At 26.8% G+C, this 14550-nt stretch overlaps 2 protein-coding genes across 2 annotated transcripts; one reads left to right on the top strand and one right to left on the bottom strand.

Moving 5' to 3' along the window:
- Nucleotides 1–939: 939 nt before the first annotated feature.
- On the top strand, nt 940–9059 carry LOC130663660 (uncharacterized). Its single transcript, XM_057463021.1, has 4 exons — nt 940–1085; nt 6089–6322; nt 7224–7517; nt 8353–9059. Exons 1-4 carry the CDS (start codon nt 990–992, stop codon nt 8824–8826), a joined length of 1098 nt encoding a protein of 365 aa, XP_057319004.1. The 5' UTR covers nt 940–989; the 3' UTR covers nt 8827–9059.
- On the bottom strand, nt 8399–14005 carry LOC130663659 (uncharacterized). The gene is made up of 7 exons (XM_057463020.1): nt 13869–14005; nt 13302–13786; nt 13023–13225; nt 11567–11744; nt 11091–11477; nt 10098–10304; nt 8399–10025 (listed from the first exon to the last, which is right to left on the bottom strand). Exons 1-7 carry the CDS (start codon nt 13870–13872, stop codon nt 9810–9812), a joined length of 1680 nt encoding a protein of 559 aa, XP_057319003.1. The 5' UTR covers nt 13873–14005; the 3' UTR covers nt 8399–9809.
- Between the last annotated feature and the right edge of the window lie 545 nt (nt 14006–14550).

Below are 14550 nucleotides of genomic sequence, written 5' to 3'. Positions count from 1 at the left end.
ATAAATTTATTTATTTTGATAAATTATTTTTAAAAATTTATTTTTTATTTTGTTAAAGAAACTAATTCATTAATAATAAGATGGAAAGTTTAGGACTTTCAATTTTCACGTGTACCGCAGTATCATGAGGATAATGATCAAAATTTTATTGTTGGAATCTGAGTCAAGTGTAAAAATTTTTTTATGATATACATTTATGATAACATTAGACATTTGTTGCCTCTTGTTTTCTGTCAGTATGTATGTGTGTGTGTGTGTGTGTGTGATGTGTATGTAGAGATCATAATCACTCATCGTCAAATTCTACGCACTAAATACTCTTAATTTATTGAAATATATGAAATTGGATCGGTACTTTCTTTTGGCAATTCTTTTATGTTGCACGAAACATTTGTTAAATTTATATTTTCACTATTGTAATTTATTGGTTGGTAAATTTGATTCATTAATTCAAGTCAAAGTAAATTTAAACTCTTAAAAATAAATTTTATATTTATTTTAATAAAAAGTAAAAATAAATTATGATGTAATCCTGCATTAATGTTATGATTTAAATAAAAGTGACGGATAACAATTTAAAAAACGAGTAGTAAGAGTCGGTTTGAAAAGAAATGTTACGAATAATGAGGGCAGGTCTTTTTAAATCCGTACAGAATTAATCGGATTACCAAATGAATTGAATTAGAACCGCCTGAATTGGGATAAATTTACTTTCTTGTAAGAAAGCTGGGGATAATTCTTAAATCAAAGCGTTTACGATGACGGATTGTTTTCTTTATGGTTGACTGTTTTTTTAAAAATAAAAGTATAAATTGTAGAGTACAATTGGAGTATATCAAATGTATTGGACCGAACAAAACTGGCTTCCACCACTTGGTATTTTTTTACTTCTCTGGTCTCTAAGGCTCGGGCCTTAGTGTAAGAAACGAACAATTTTATACTGCGTTGCTGGTGGAGGAAACTTTCAGCATGCCGAGCTATATAAGCGAATGCCGTGGCGCCGCCGCAGGATAAATCCCGTGCGTGTTGACGTATCACCTGTGTTCTTGGTGTTTTACATTCTGCTAGATATCGAATATTATCAGGTAACAACTTTTTTATTTTTTTGTTTCGAATTTTTCAATTACGATTCAATTTTCAAATCTTACAATTCATTTTTTTTTTTTCAAATTTTTTAATTTCGATTGAATTTCAAAATTTGACTATTAATTTTTTTTTATTTCAAATTTTTCAATTACTGGTCAATTTTTAAATCTTACAGTTCATTTTTTTTTCAAATTTTTTAATTTTGATTGAATTTCAAAATTTGACCATTAATTTTTACTTATTCCAAATTTTTAAATTACCGGTCAATTTTGGAATCTTACAGTTCATTTTTTTTTTTTAATGTTTTAATTTTGATTGACTTTCAAAATTTGACTATTAATTTTTTCTTAGTTCAAATTTTTCAATTACCGGTCAATTTTTAAAACTTACAATTCTTTTTTTTAAATTTCGATTTAATTTCAAAATTTGACAATTCATTTTTTTTATTTCAAATTTATCAATTACGATCAATTTTAAAATTTCAAAATTCAAATTTTTGGACGTTCAATTATTATATAATTAACAATAATTATTGCAACTAATTAATTAGTCAATATAATTTACATACTTAATTATATACTTTCCTCTAAACATATTTAATTATTCAATACTCTACTTACTTTGTAAGGAATTATTATTTTAATTTAACATTTTCTTAATTAATTTTTATTTTATCATAAATGAAATTTTCTTTTTTCAATTCTAAAAATCAATTTTTTGTTAAAATAAATAAATTTATTTTTATTAATTGAATCCACAATTTCATGACTCAATTATTTAAAAAAATTTGAATTTTAAATTTTGTTATTCATTCTCATTTTTGAATTCTAATACTGAAATTTATTTATGAGTAAATAATATTCAATTACTCATTATTAGTTCATTAAAATAAAACTCATATCATTTGTGTTAAAATAATGAGCGAATAATAAAAATATTCAAATATATAGACATACATGACAATAAAAAAAACGATCAATTATGAAAAAATTTGAACCGGTTGGTTATTACGCGACCGACCTGTTTAAGAATAAAGTAGTAAAATAAAAAAATTCGTTTCCTTAAATTATCCGTCATATGTAGGAGTTAACTTGTTGCAATAACACGAGGAATCTAGTTCTTAAACGTATATATTTATATATTTTCGCTTTTATTCTATAGCTCAGTAACAACTTAGATTAACTTCAGCAAAACCCGTATCGTATCATGATCTCATTTAAGAATTTCCGACCAACTGGACAACTATCTCTATACCCTTGTTACACAATCGCTTTCTTTATACACTGAGAATTACGGGCGTGTGACTGGTGGTTGTACTTGCAAGTAACCTGTACCGGCATATCTTGTTCCAAATAACTGATACCTTTTTTTTTCCTCTTACATAAATTTTTCCGTCTTTTCTATTTAGAATTTCTTGCGAATTACTTGAAATTTCAACAAATTCAAATTACTCACAATTAAAAATTATAAATTATTTTATTCATTTCCTTTATTTTTTCATTATTTCAAATTTTCGGGTCATAAATTTTACATAAATTTAATTACACACAGAAAAATTTTTCTTGCTGCAAGAAAAATTTTTCATTAAGAAACGGAAACAAAATTTTTTTACTTGAAAAAATATCTTAGCGCAAAATAAAAATTTTTCTCGCCCTAAGAAAATTTACGTTTGCAATTCATAATTCAAAAAATTTTCTTGAGGCGAGTAAAAATTTTTTTCTGTGCACAATTTATTTTAATTCAATTCTTGTCCAAGATTTAAATTTAAATAATATACACTTTACAGGCAATATATATTTTAAAAGTCATAAATTTTAATTAAAATTTTTTTTCGTCATCTGTAATTTTTTTTTTGATACGTGAAATTTGATGTCAAGTCTTTAATAATTCGAAAATTATCAAAAACTGATTAGTTTTTACAAAAAAATTAGTATTCTATTATTTAAATTATTATCATCAAAATTTAAATCGACATATCGATTAAACGCGTACAACACATATATATATATATATAATTAGTCACATTTTTTATTTTATTAAAAGATATATTTTTTTTTAATTATGAAAAAAATCCATATTCTTAAAAACTCGATAAATTTCATTGAATTTCAATTACATTTGTACGTGAAAATTAAAATAAATCGTTTAACAGTATACATATTTAAGTTGACTATATATATTTATAAGTATAGAAAAAAAATGATAATTTAAATAAATAAACGATTTAAAATTGAAAGCGTATCAAGAAGTAAATGACACAATAAAGTAATTGATGTTTGATTATTGTTTAAATAAAAGGTGTGTCTGTACATTACGTATGTATAGATTCAACAATGCAATAATATGACAGTTTAAATAAATTTTGCGGTCGGGTTAAAAAGTACAAGGACGTTTTCTCCACTTGGACTCACCCCATTGGAACGTGATAGTAATAAGTAATAATATTTAATTACTTATCAAGCAGTGAGTCGATAATAATAATCTTTACTTATGTTACACTATCGTAATTTATATCAGTTTATGGTCTGATATAGATTTAGCTAATTTATTATTTTTATCTAAGCCATACTGAGTTATAGAGCGAGTCAGCCCTCTCACTTTCACTTGCTGCCAGACCAAACAGGACCCGCGGTCTTTACTCTTGATCTCGGATTTAATGACTACGGTCCAAAGTCTACAGTTTTGCAAATATAGAATAGATTTTAAATAAAAAATAAAAAAAAAAAGTATACCTTAATTGTAAAATCCGGCTAAATAAATAGCTAGTGGATTTGCGCGGATTAAAAAAATTTTTTTGTTTGACTTAAAATGAACTTACTTCCTTGTAAATTATTCTTCTTCATTCATGATCGTGATTCTGATAAGATTTATAGTAGAATCTTGTCATGATTATCTAATACTTGGAATAATCGAGTAAAACGATATTTATTTTACGATGCTATTGATATTTATCTGAGTATTGATAAACACTTATGTTTAAATAATTGCCGCGGCTGATTCATCAGCACAAAAGATCATTCACCTCGTGTCCGTTTTATCTTATATCGTAATATTATGTAAGAAAAGTTATTAAACAGCTCGTCAAACTTCAACTTTGACCTTTAGTTTTTTTTTTTTAATAATAATTGATTTGCACGAATGTATAGAACTGAAAAATATTAGGGCTATATTTTAAAAAAATTTACAATAGAAAATTTTTAAAACTTAAATTATTTGGGTGAAAATATATTTGACATTTTAATAGATCAAAAAATAGGCTTTAATTTTTAATAAAAATTTTGGGGTAAAATTTTTTAGTTTAAAAATTTTAATTGTAATGGATAGTAAATTAAATCATAAATAATGACACGGTTGAATGACGTCACAATTAAAAAGTGAAAAGAAAATGAATTAAAATAATTATTTATTGAAGTACAAATAGGTCTTTACGTATCAGTTGCTGTCACTTCTCAGTAAGTGAAATTGTATCATAAAAAAGAATAAGGAAAAATTTCACTGTTCAAAAATTTTTTATTGATAAATATTCAGAAACATGCAGCCCGTGTAGAAAAAAATTTAAAATTTCTAATGCAGAATTTCTAAATTTTAGACAGATTAGAACTTCGTTGAATTTTTTTCGAACTGAGGGTTTTTATAGTAAAAAATATGAGTGATTTAGGATTTTATGTAGACACACTTCGAGCCAGATGAGATTTTAAAAACATTATTCTCAAAACGTATACTTACAAAATTTTTTCTTTCCATTCAAGAGTTTCAAATTAGAGATTTTTTGACTTTTTCTGAACGGGACAAAAATGAAGCAAAAATACATTTTGAGAATTAGAGTAAAAGTTCCATTTGTGGCCACTGCTCAATTTTTGAACATTTACTACTTTATTTTAATTAATGAAAAAGTATAAAATAAAATATCTATTGTAACGATAAGATAAAAGTATTTTCGAACACATTTAAAAAATTAGTTGTGTCATTGCGTCTTTCATAAACTATTTAATTCAAATTTTTCAAGTGTTCAAAACTGACCAAAAACGATACCGTATGCTTCAAAAATTATTCTCATCTTGCTTAAAATTTACCCACGTGAAGTTCTAATTATTCATATTTTTTTCTATTAAATTCCCGAAAGTTTGAAAAAAGTTCGACCTGAAATTCTAATCTGTCTCAAATTTCGAAGTTCTACGACCGACTTTTTTTTTCCACGGAAAAAAAAATGAATATATACAGAAAAAAATATTTTTCCACTACATTATTGAATAAACCGATACTCGAGATAAATTTCTGCATTTATTAACAAATTTAAAAAATTTTCTAAAATAAGAGTTTCAATTTCGTGTGATAATAAAAACTTATAAGTGTTTTGTTATTCAAAAACTTTCCACTTAAAGAAATTAAACATAAATGACCTCATTTACTGAAGACGTTCGCTAGGTAGTAAATATTGCTGTTAAGCTGAAAAATATACAAACATACAGAAACTTTTACATCGAGAGTGGTATCATTCGTTTAACGATCATTTGGAGAAAACTATCACGTTTGTCCTAGTGAACGATACGACCTAGTATGAATGAGTAAGAGTTTTGTCATTTTAGTATAATTTATTTCCTTACTCGTTTTTATTTTATCTTCTGTCAAATTATAATGACATTTATATACTTTACTCAATCCTACAAATATATATTAACTAAATAAGAAAATCATTAACAATTAAATGCAATAATTTCATATTTACAAAAACTTTCTATGTCTGAAAACTCATTGTTTTTGCCAATAAAATAAAAAATAAAGATGATGATTCATCACTATAATAGACATTAATTTTCACAAAGAGAGTCTATGGGTCAGCGAAAGTTAATTCATATATCTTCCATTAGATATCTTGATAGATTCATAGAAAAAATGAAATCAATATCGTTTTTTTTTAATTTCATTGGAAAGCGCGACGTATTAAAAAAAAAAATAATGATAAATATCGATATTTATAATAAACAATAAATTTAATTTTCAGAGTAAAATAATGCATCGTGTGTTTCTGCTGATGTGGGTTGCAATAACAGCAGCCCAGAACCCATACAATTTAGACTCGAGGTCTGTTTCATTTCCCGGCAAGCCAACTTACGGGCCTTTGTATAGTCCTGGCATTGGATCATCTTCTGGTGGTTACAGAGATGACAGTTACGAGGATAATGTCGTTACACCTACACCTTCACCTACTCCTCTCTATCGGCCGGCTCAACAACCGGTAAATTATTCAAGACTATAAATAGAAAAATAAATTACGGCTACGCCTCAAACAATCCTTTTTTAAAACAACAAACTAGTCGTGACACAACAAAACATTTGTTGTTATAATTAATGACCATAAACTTTTGTTATTTATTTTAACTGTAATTTTATAAATTACTGAACAGTTTTGTCAAATACTGAGAAAAAATACCTTTTAGAAGTATTGTTTTTTTTTCTTACAAGAAATTGTGCTATTGAAAATTTTCTATTTACACAGAAAAAAATCTTGACTGCAGGTATAAGGAAAAAAATAGGCGCTGCAACAGGACGCAGTCCTGTGAGAGGGAAAGGATTTTCATGTTACAGCAACAGGACATATCCTTTGGGAGCAACAGGATAAAATCTTATTGCAGGGGCAGGATTTGTCCTGTGAAAGCAACAGGATAACTATTACTGTAACATGAAAATCCTATTGCTGCAACAGGATTTTGTCCTGTTGCTCCCAAAGGATGTGTTCTGTTGCAGCGCCTATTTTTTTCCGTGTAATAAATTTTTTGATGACAGTAAAGTTGGCGGAAATCTGACAATTTTTAAAATTTTAAAATAATAAAATAAAATTAAAAAAAAAAAATTTCAAATGGGTTTTTAGAAAATTCTAAAATCAGTACATGCATTTTCTTTTTTATCAATTTATTTGTTTAATTTTTTTATATGTAATTCAAAAATGTCTGCTACATTTACACTCATAATTTTTTGCATTATAAATTGAAAACGAAAATTTTGTTGAAGCGAGAAAAAATATTTTGAGAAAATATTATTTTTACTAGTTTTTTTTTTTAGTATACAAAAATAAAAGTAGAGCTTAAATTTTTTTGTGGGAGTTAAGTTTTTATAAATGGCTAAATATTTATTTGTAGAGTTACCGCAAACCAAATCAAGGCTCAATAAGTGTCCTCAGTGGACCACGTCAAGGTCCAGTTCGGGGAGCGTCTTATGCTGTACAGAATCCTCAGCTGGAAGAGGAACCACTTGAAGAAGAAAAAGACGAACCAGATCGTCTAAGCTTACTTTTACCTCAAAGTAAATTTGATTGTGTTAATAAACAAACTGGTTATTATGCTGATGAAGAACTTAATTGCGAAGTATTCCATTACTGCCAAGACAATGCTAAGCACTCGTGGATTTGTCCAGAAGGTTTTACTTTCCATCAGGTATTTACTTATATATTTTTTTTTAATTATTAATTAAGGTTCCTTGGAAAAAGTGATTCAGATCTAACAAGATTTGATTCGATAAATGGAGATTTTTTTCGATTCAATTTTTTTTTTGCAAAAATCTTGTGAAATCTATACAGATCTGAAGTTATTAGTCAATTAACAAATTTCAGATTTTTTTTTCAACAAATCAATTACAAAAAAAAGAAAACTAAAAATATGCACATGTAGAAAATTAAATAAACTGCAAGAGCAATTTTTTTATATTATTAATTTGAAAAAAATTCAAAAATTAGTAGACGCCGACTAATTTCAGTATCATAAAATTAGAAAATAAGAATGATTCTGAAGTTAGCAGACAATTTAAAATTTACAAATTTTTTTTGCAACAAATTGTTTACAAGAAAGAAAAAAACAAAAATATGCACATGAAAAAAATTTTAAAAACTATAAGTGCAATTTTTTCAAATATTTTTTTTTTTTATAATTTATTGTTGTGAAAAAAATCCAAAAATTATTAGACGTTGGCTAACTTATGATCCAGAAGTTAACAGACAATTAAAAATTTTTGGATTTTTTTTTCACCAAATGAATTACAAAAATAAAAAAAAATTAAAATATGCATATGTAGAAAATTTAAAAAACTATAGGTGCCATTTTTTGAAATATTTTTTTTTTTATGATTTACTGTTTAAAAAAAAAATTCAAAAATTATCAAGCGTCGGCTAACTTCAGTATCATAAAATAAGATCTACATTTGCAATCAGACCTCGTTAGATAAATTTTTTTTCTGGATGAATTTAAAATAAATTTTTTAATTTTAAATTTACAGGTTCATTTGATTTGCATGCCGCCAAATGGAGATATCAGCTGTAAAAAGAGTTCTCAGTATCATTTTGTCAATGAATATCTTTACAAACCATTGAATTTACAAGAAGCCGAATCAAAGCCAAATGTAACACTGCGATACAGCGAACGTTATTTCCCAGGTGATATTTTCACAGATGAACGTGAAGGCGAAGAGTACCAACAGACACCCAGTCCAAGACGGACACTTCACAACTCCCAGTTATATTTGAATCAACCATCACAGTTATCATTGAATAGCATTCCCGCAACAGCTCGTCCATCACCGTCACCACAAGGTATTCCGCAGTACCGTTTACCAGTCAATCAAGTCTTCCGTAGTCCCGAAGAAGTAAATATTCCTTTACAACAACGACGACCTCAACAGCAACAACAGCAACAACAAATACTCAGAAGGTTTCCTCAAGTGCGACCTGATGAAGAAGACTATGAAAAATAAAATTTTTTATTGTTAATGGATTATTGATACACGAAAAATGATTTTAATATTTTTATAACTCTGACGATTAAGAAATAGAGATATACTTTTTTTTTACCGCCATGGTATTTTGATGACGACAGTTAATAGGAAGTTTATTTTATTAATTTTATTATTATTATTATTAATATTATTATTATTATTGTAATTATTATTATTAATGTAATTGATATAAATAGGAGTTATTCTTGATGAATTGTAAATAATTATCAATAAGAATTGATATGTAATGTTTTTAAGTCAATAATTAAAAATTCAATTTGTTATTAAAAAAAAATTTTTTCCGGATTTTTCATTTTTTCTAAATTTTTTTTCAATGTAGTTATTAATTAAATAATTAATTAATTTTTGTCTTAATAATTATCGTATCTACTTCATATTTTATTCATTAACAATTCACGTTAAATGATTTATTTATTGTCAATGTCTTTATAAATGTTTTTTTTAATTAATAAAATTTTATGATATTAGAACATGTTTTTTTTTTTATTAACCCGTCAGAGGTCCCGTTATAATGTACCTGAAGATCGGAACGTTTTTTGAGCAACGAAAATGAAAAAAATTGATGAAATTTGACTGCTTACGGGGTAGTTTCGGAGTTAAGGGCTTAAGATTTTTGGCTGACATATTAGTATCTACGTACGAAATATTTTGGAAATCTAGTCATCCAGTAGATTTTTTATTTTCCAATTTTTTTTTCGTAGGGCGAAAAACGTTACGATGTTCAGGAACATCCGTTATAAGCATTTTGCCTAGGCGACAAGACTCAAATTATAGGAAGTCGCTGCTACAGTGCAAGAGAAATACGAAAAAACGCGGGATTCCCGAAAAATTAATTGATCGATTGACTAAAATCAATTGACACAAATAAAATACGAACTTCCGATTGAATTTCTGTGGATTCATTATTTTTTTTATAAATTTTAATTTGAGCTTTCAAAGTTTTACAAATCTTGCGAATATTTCATCAATTCTTGAAAAATTTCATCAGTTTCATTGTCAAAATTTGATGAATTTTCTTCACGTGGAATTCCTCTCAATTTCGTTATTATTTCGATCGATTTTCTCACCGAATTTTTTATTTTATTTTGTAATAGTTCCTCAGTTGTGTCCAAGGAATTTCCTTTATCTGGTGCAGTTGATTCGTTGGAATTTTCCAACTAAATAAATGATTATAAAATTTAATAATTAATAATTAATAAATTAATTTTTTTCTTATACTCATTCATTACATTCATATCAGAGTCAATTAATTTTATAATGAAACTATTTTCTCCGATTAATTCTTCAAAAGTTTTTACATCTTTAGTCACTTCGTTATTATTCATTACATTGTCTGCTTTCACGGAATTATTATCAAAACAATCGTCATCAGTAACATCGCAATATAAAGTTATTTCTGGTAGAAGAAGTTGTTTGTCTTCATCGTCTTGAGATGTCTAAATAAATTAATTTATTTAATTACTAATAACTAGGGACAAGATTTTTGCCTTATTTTTTAAATGAGTAGTTCAAATTTTTGATATTACGGAGAAAATATTGGTCTTAGTAAAAAAATTTTCGAACAAAAGCTGTAGGAAATTCAATTTTATTAAAAATATGTCTCTTATGATTTTCTTATACGACCAATATTTTCACTGTAATTTAAAAATTGAAATTCATCATGAATGATTCAAAATTTGGTTAATTATGAAAATCTTAATTTTTAAATTACGGCCTTCTTATCAGTCCTAAGAAAAAATAATATGAGACATTTTTTTTAGGAAATTAAATTTCCTACAACTTTTGTTTGAAAATTTTTTTAATATGACCGATATTTTTACCGTGATTCAAAAATTAAGATTCATAATGAATGATTCAAAATTTGGTTAATTATGGAAATCTTAATTTTGAAATTACGGCCTTCTTATTAGACCTAAGAAAAAATTATAAAAGATATTTTTTTTAGAAAATTAAATTTCCTACAACTTTTGTTTGAAAATTTTTTTTATAAGACCAATATTTTCCCCGTTATATCAAAAATTTCAGACCACTAATTATTGATTATTTTCAAAAATCCTGGCCCTACTAATGACTTTTTACCCGCAGTTAAATATAGGGAAGGATTTTTTGACAAAAAAAAATTTTTTTCTTTTTGTAAATGTTTATGTCGAGCCTCTAAAAAAAGTATGGAGTAATTAAGTCACTCCGAGTAATGTAAATTAAAATATATTAAGACTGTTTACCTGCATTATTTTAATAGGCCTCCATTTTTTTCCACTTTTATCAATTATTTCTACTACATGAAAAACATCATTTTTTAATGATTCAGAGAAATTTTTTATTATTCTTAAAACACTATGACTACTATCCTCATTTTCACAAGCACTTTTATCCTCGTCATGTTCCGAAGACAAAAGTGACTCTAGAGAAAGGAGAAATTCAGCATGTCCTGGAATTGCATTAAATACAAAATTTATAATCTTTTTAAACTTATTTATTATTTCCCGCAATTTATATCTCCAAGTTGTTTCACAATTTTGAGTTACCGCCGGTTGCGACAATTTTTTATGTAAAAATTTAATTATATATAATGTCTGCAGTAAAAGTTTATAAAGCGCTGTAATTTTTTCCTGAAGTATCAAAAATTAAATTATTAATTTTCCCCATCAATTAAATTTTTAAATTTTATCATTTAATTAGAAAATAAAATAAAATATACTTGGAAATTTTTCTGCTGGAAACTCATTCGAGTTTCACTTTGAGATCTTTCTCTACTAATTGAATTAATAAGTCTATTAAAATATTTATTTTCTAATTCTATTTTTTTTAAATTCGTTTCAAGTTCGCTCTGCCGTTTGAAATAATTTAAACGATCATCATTTTCTTTACGTTCATTTCTAAAAAAAAAAACAATTTTTTAGTATTATTTCACAATATTACAATCTAAAATTATACATAATAATGAGGAGACACGGTAGTGTCTCGCGCCAAGTACACGTTCAAATAAAACACATGTATATGTGAGAAGTGTCATGGCGCGAGCCTACTCTCTAAACATGAATTAGTGAAAATAAGTGAATATTCACTAATTCCAAGTGCAAACCGAACCAATAATTTCAAAGAGTGGTTCGATTGGCACTCAGAAGTAGTGAATATTCACTTATTTCACTTATTCATGTTTAGAGAGTACCGTCTCTCTATACTGTAGACCGAACGGTATTTAGCTCCATAAATTATAGGGGAGGGAGAGGCAAAAGGGGGTACTTAAGGAAATACCAAGTTTTCGAGGACTCAAATACGCTAAATCTTTTTTTTTTTAATGATATTCAAAGTAAATAGAATAAATTTTCAGTTACCGTTGAAAAGAAAAATTTTTCATTTCTGCGGGCAAAATAGGGCATCCCCTAAAAAAGGTAAAAAAAAAAAATTTTTGGATTTTAAACGAATTTGATTAAGTTGAATTTTTTTGTAAGTAATTTACATGAAGAAAAATTATATTTTACATGTTTATTGGATACAAAAAAAGAAAAAAAATTTTTAATAGTTTTTATCATAAAACAAACGTCATTAATATTTTTCAACTGACAATTGATTTTTGAAAAAGTTTACCAAAAAAAAATCAAAGTAACGCATAATTATATTTACAGAAGTGATTTTGGAATGTTTCAAAACCATTAAAAATATAAAATTTTTTTTTATCAAATTTTGGGGGTACCCCGTTTTGCCTACCTTACCCCCTTTTGCCTCCCCCCTTCCCCTACATTTAGACTGTAAAAATTTCGGAGTTATTACGATTTTATTCAAATCCGAATTTACTCCGTTACGCGGAGTTCTGGAGTCTGCAAAAATCACTTCGCATACAGGGTAAATAGGGAGTTTGTTTTTCAACGACGTGAATTTGGAGTGATTACAGATTTTATCTCAATTCAAATTTACTCTGTTACTCGAAGCTCCGAAGCTTTAAAAGAATCACTCCGCATACGGGGTAAAAAGGGAGTTTGTTTTTTCAACGGAATGAATTTGTTGTGGTCTGAATTTTATTTAAATCCGTGAGTTTTACTCCGAGGGACTTAAATAAATAAACAGTCATCCGCTCCACATTCACTCCGGATTCAATTCGCGTTTACTCCGCAAATTTTTCAGTGTAAATTAAGTTTTATTTATATTTCCAGTACCTAAATTTTTTATTAAAATCAGCGATGATATTTTCTCGGTCAGCTTGAGATTTTTTCTCAAACTCATCATGCAGTTTAATGACCATGTGACCAATTTCATCTCTTAATTTCTTTAGCATCTGATGTGTCACTCTCATACGTTCAGCCGCAACAGCTTCTTGCACTCGTTCATTTAAATTTTCTACAACTTTGCCGATTTCGTTCTGTTAAAAAAAATGATTATTTTTATAAATTTAATTGGAATAAAAAATGTTATTTAAATGAAATTTAAAAAATAACCTGCAATTTACTTTCATACTCTTTAGTTAATAAATCAATCTTACTTTCATATAAATTTATAGTATCATTAATACGAAGATTAATAGCGTGACGTTTTTCTGCTTCAAACATTGAACGGATTTCATTTATTTCTCGCTTTAAATTGTCATTAATTTTTTTATTTACATTTGCTTCGTAATTTCTCTTGGCTCGTTCTCCTAATTTTAGTATCCCATCATGAGTGAGAGCTTTGACAAGATCGTGATGTACGATGGGTTTTAAAATTATTTTATTCCCGTCTTTTGTATCACTCGGGGGTATCCATAAATCTGTTGACGGGCCGTCAAGTTGAGGTATGACTCCCAATAATTTTTTTACATCCGGTGGACTAAAATTACACAAAATCGATGTCAGTGAAGGACCAATCGAATTTATAATTTCACTTTGTTTTGGAATTTCATTTTTCGTCTTAAATTCAAGACGTCGTAATTTTGGCGAAACGTTTACTGATGAGTAATTTAAATAAATTATTTAATTAAATATTTTTTAATTAATCGATTTACGAATTACATTTAAAAAACTACTTACACATTTTTCGAATTTTTTTAATACTAATTTAATTTTTCTGCTTAAATAATTTTTGAAACTTTAAAATAGTTGACATTTTTAAATTTCATTTATGTTGAAACGTCACTACTTCTTTAACAAATGATTCATGTTTTTTTTTTAACTTTGGTTCTAGAAAGAAATTTAAAAAATTGAAACTATAAATAAATTTATTTATTTAACAAGAATATTGCGAAGTATCGATAATGTTTATCAAATTCAATAATCTAATCAATTCTACATCAAGAGCAATTTGTAATTAATTTTAACAATAAGACTTATAAATTATATTAGTTCAGTGAAACAATTAAGTTACATTAATTTAGTTATGTCTGTAGATAAATCAAAATTAATAGAAAGTGTTAAAATAAGACCATTTTTATATGATCATGGAATGTATAAAGGACGTTCCCAAACGACAGAAGCTTGGGAGGAAGTAAGAAAAGAGTGCAGTTTAGAAACAGGTTAGTATTGTTTTTACTTATAGATCTTGATCTCAGTTGCTTAGTTCTAATTATACACTGTAAAAAGAGCGGTGTTAAAAATGGACTCATTTTAACTCCGCCCGGTGTTAAAATAAAATTACACCGGTGTTAAAAATACCGGTGTTAAATCGGGGTAACCGGTGTAAAAGCGGAGTAAAATCGGTGTTAAGGCGGGGTAA

Source organism: Microplitis mediator, chromosome 2 (assembly GCF_029852145.1).
Source record: "Microplitis mediator isolate UGA2020A chromosome 2, iyMicMedi2.1, whole genome shotgun sequence".
Lineage (NCBI taxonomy): Eukaryota > Metazoa > Arthropoda > Insecta > Hymenoptera > Braconidae > Microplitis > Microplitis mediator.
The sequence above is the reverse complement of the archived record's forward strand: the minus strand, read 5'-3'. Positions and strand labels throughout refer to the sequence as shown.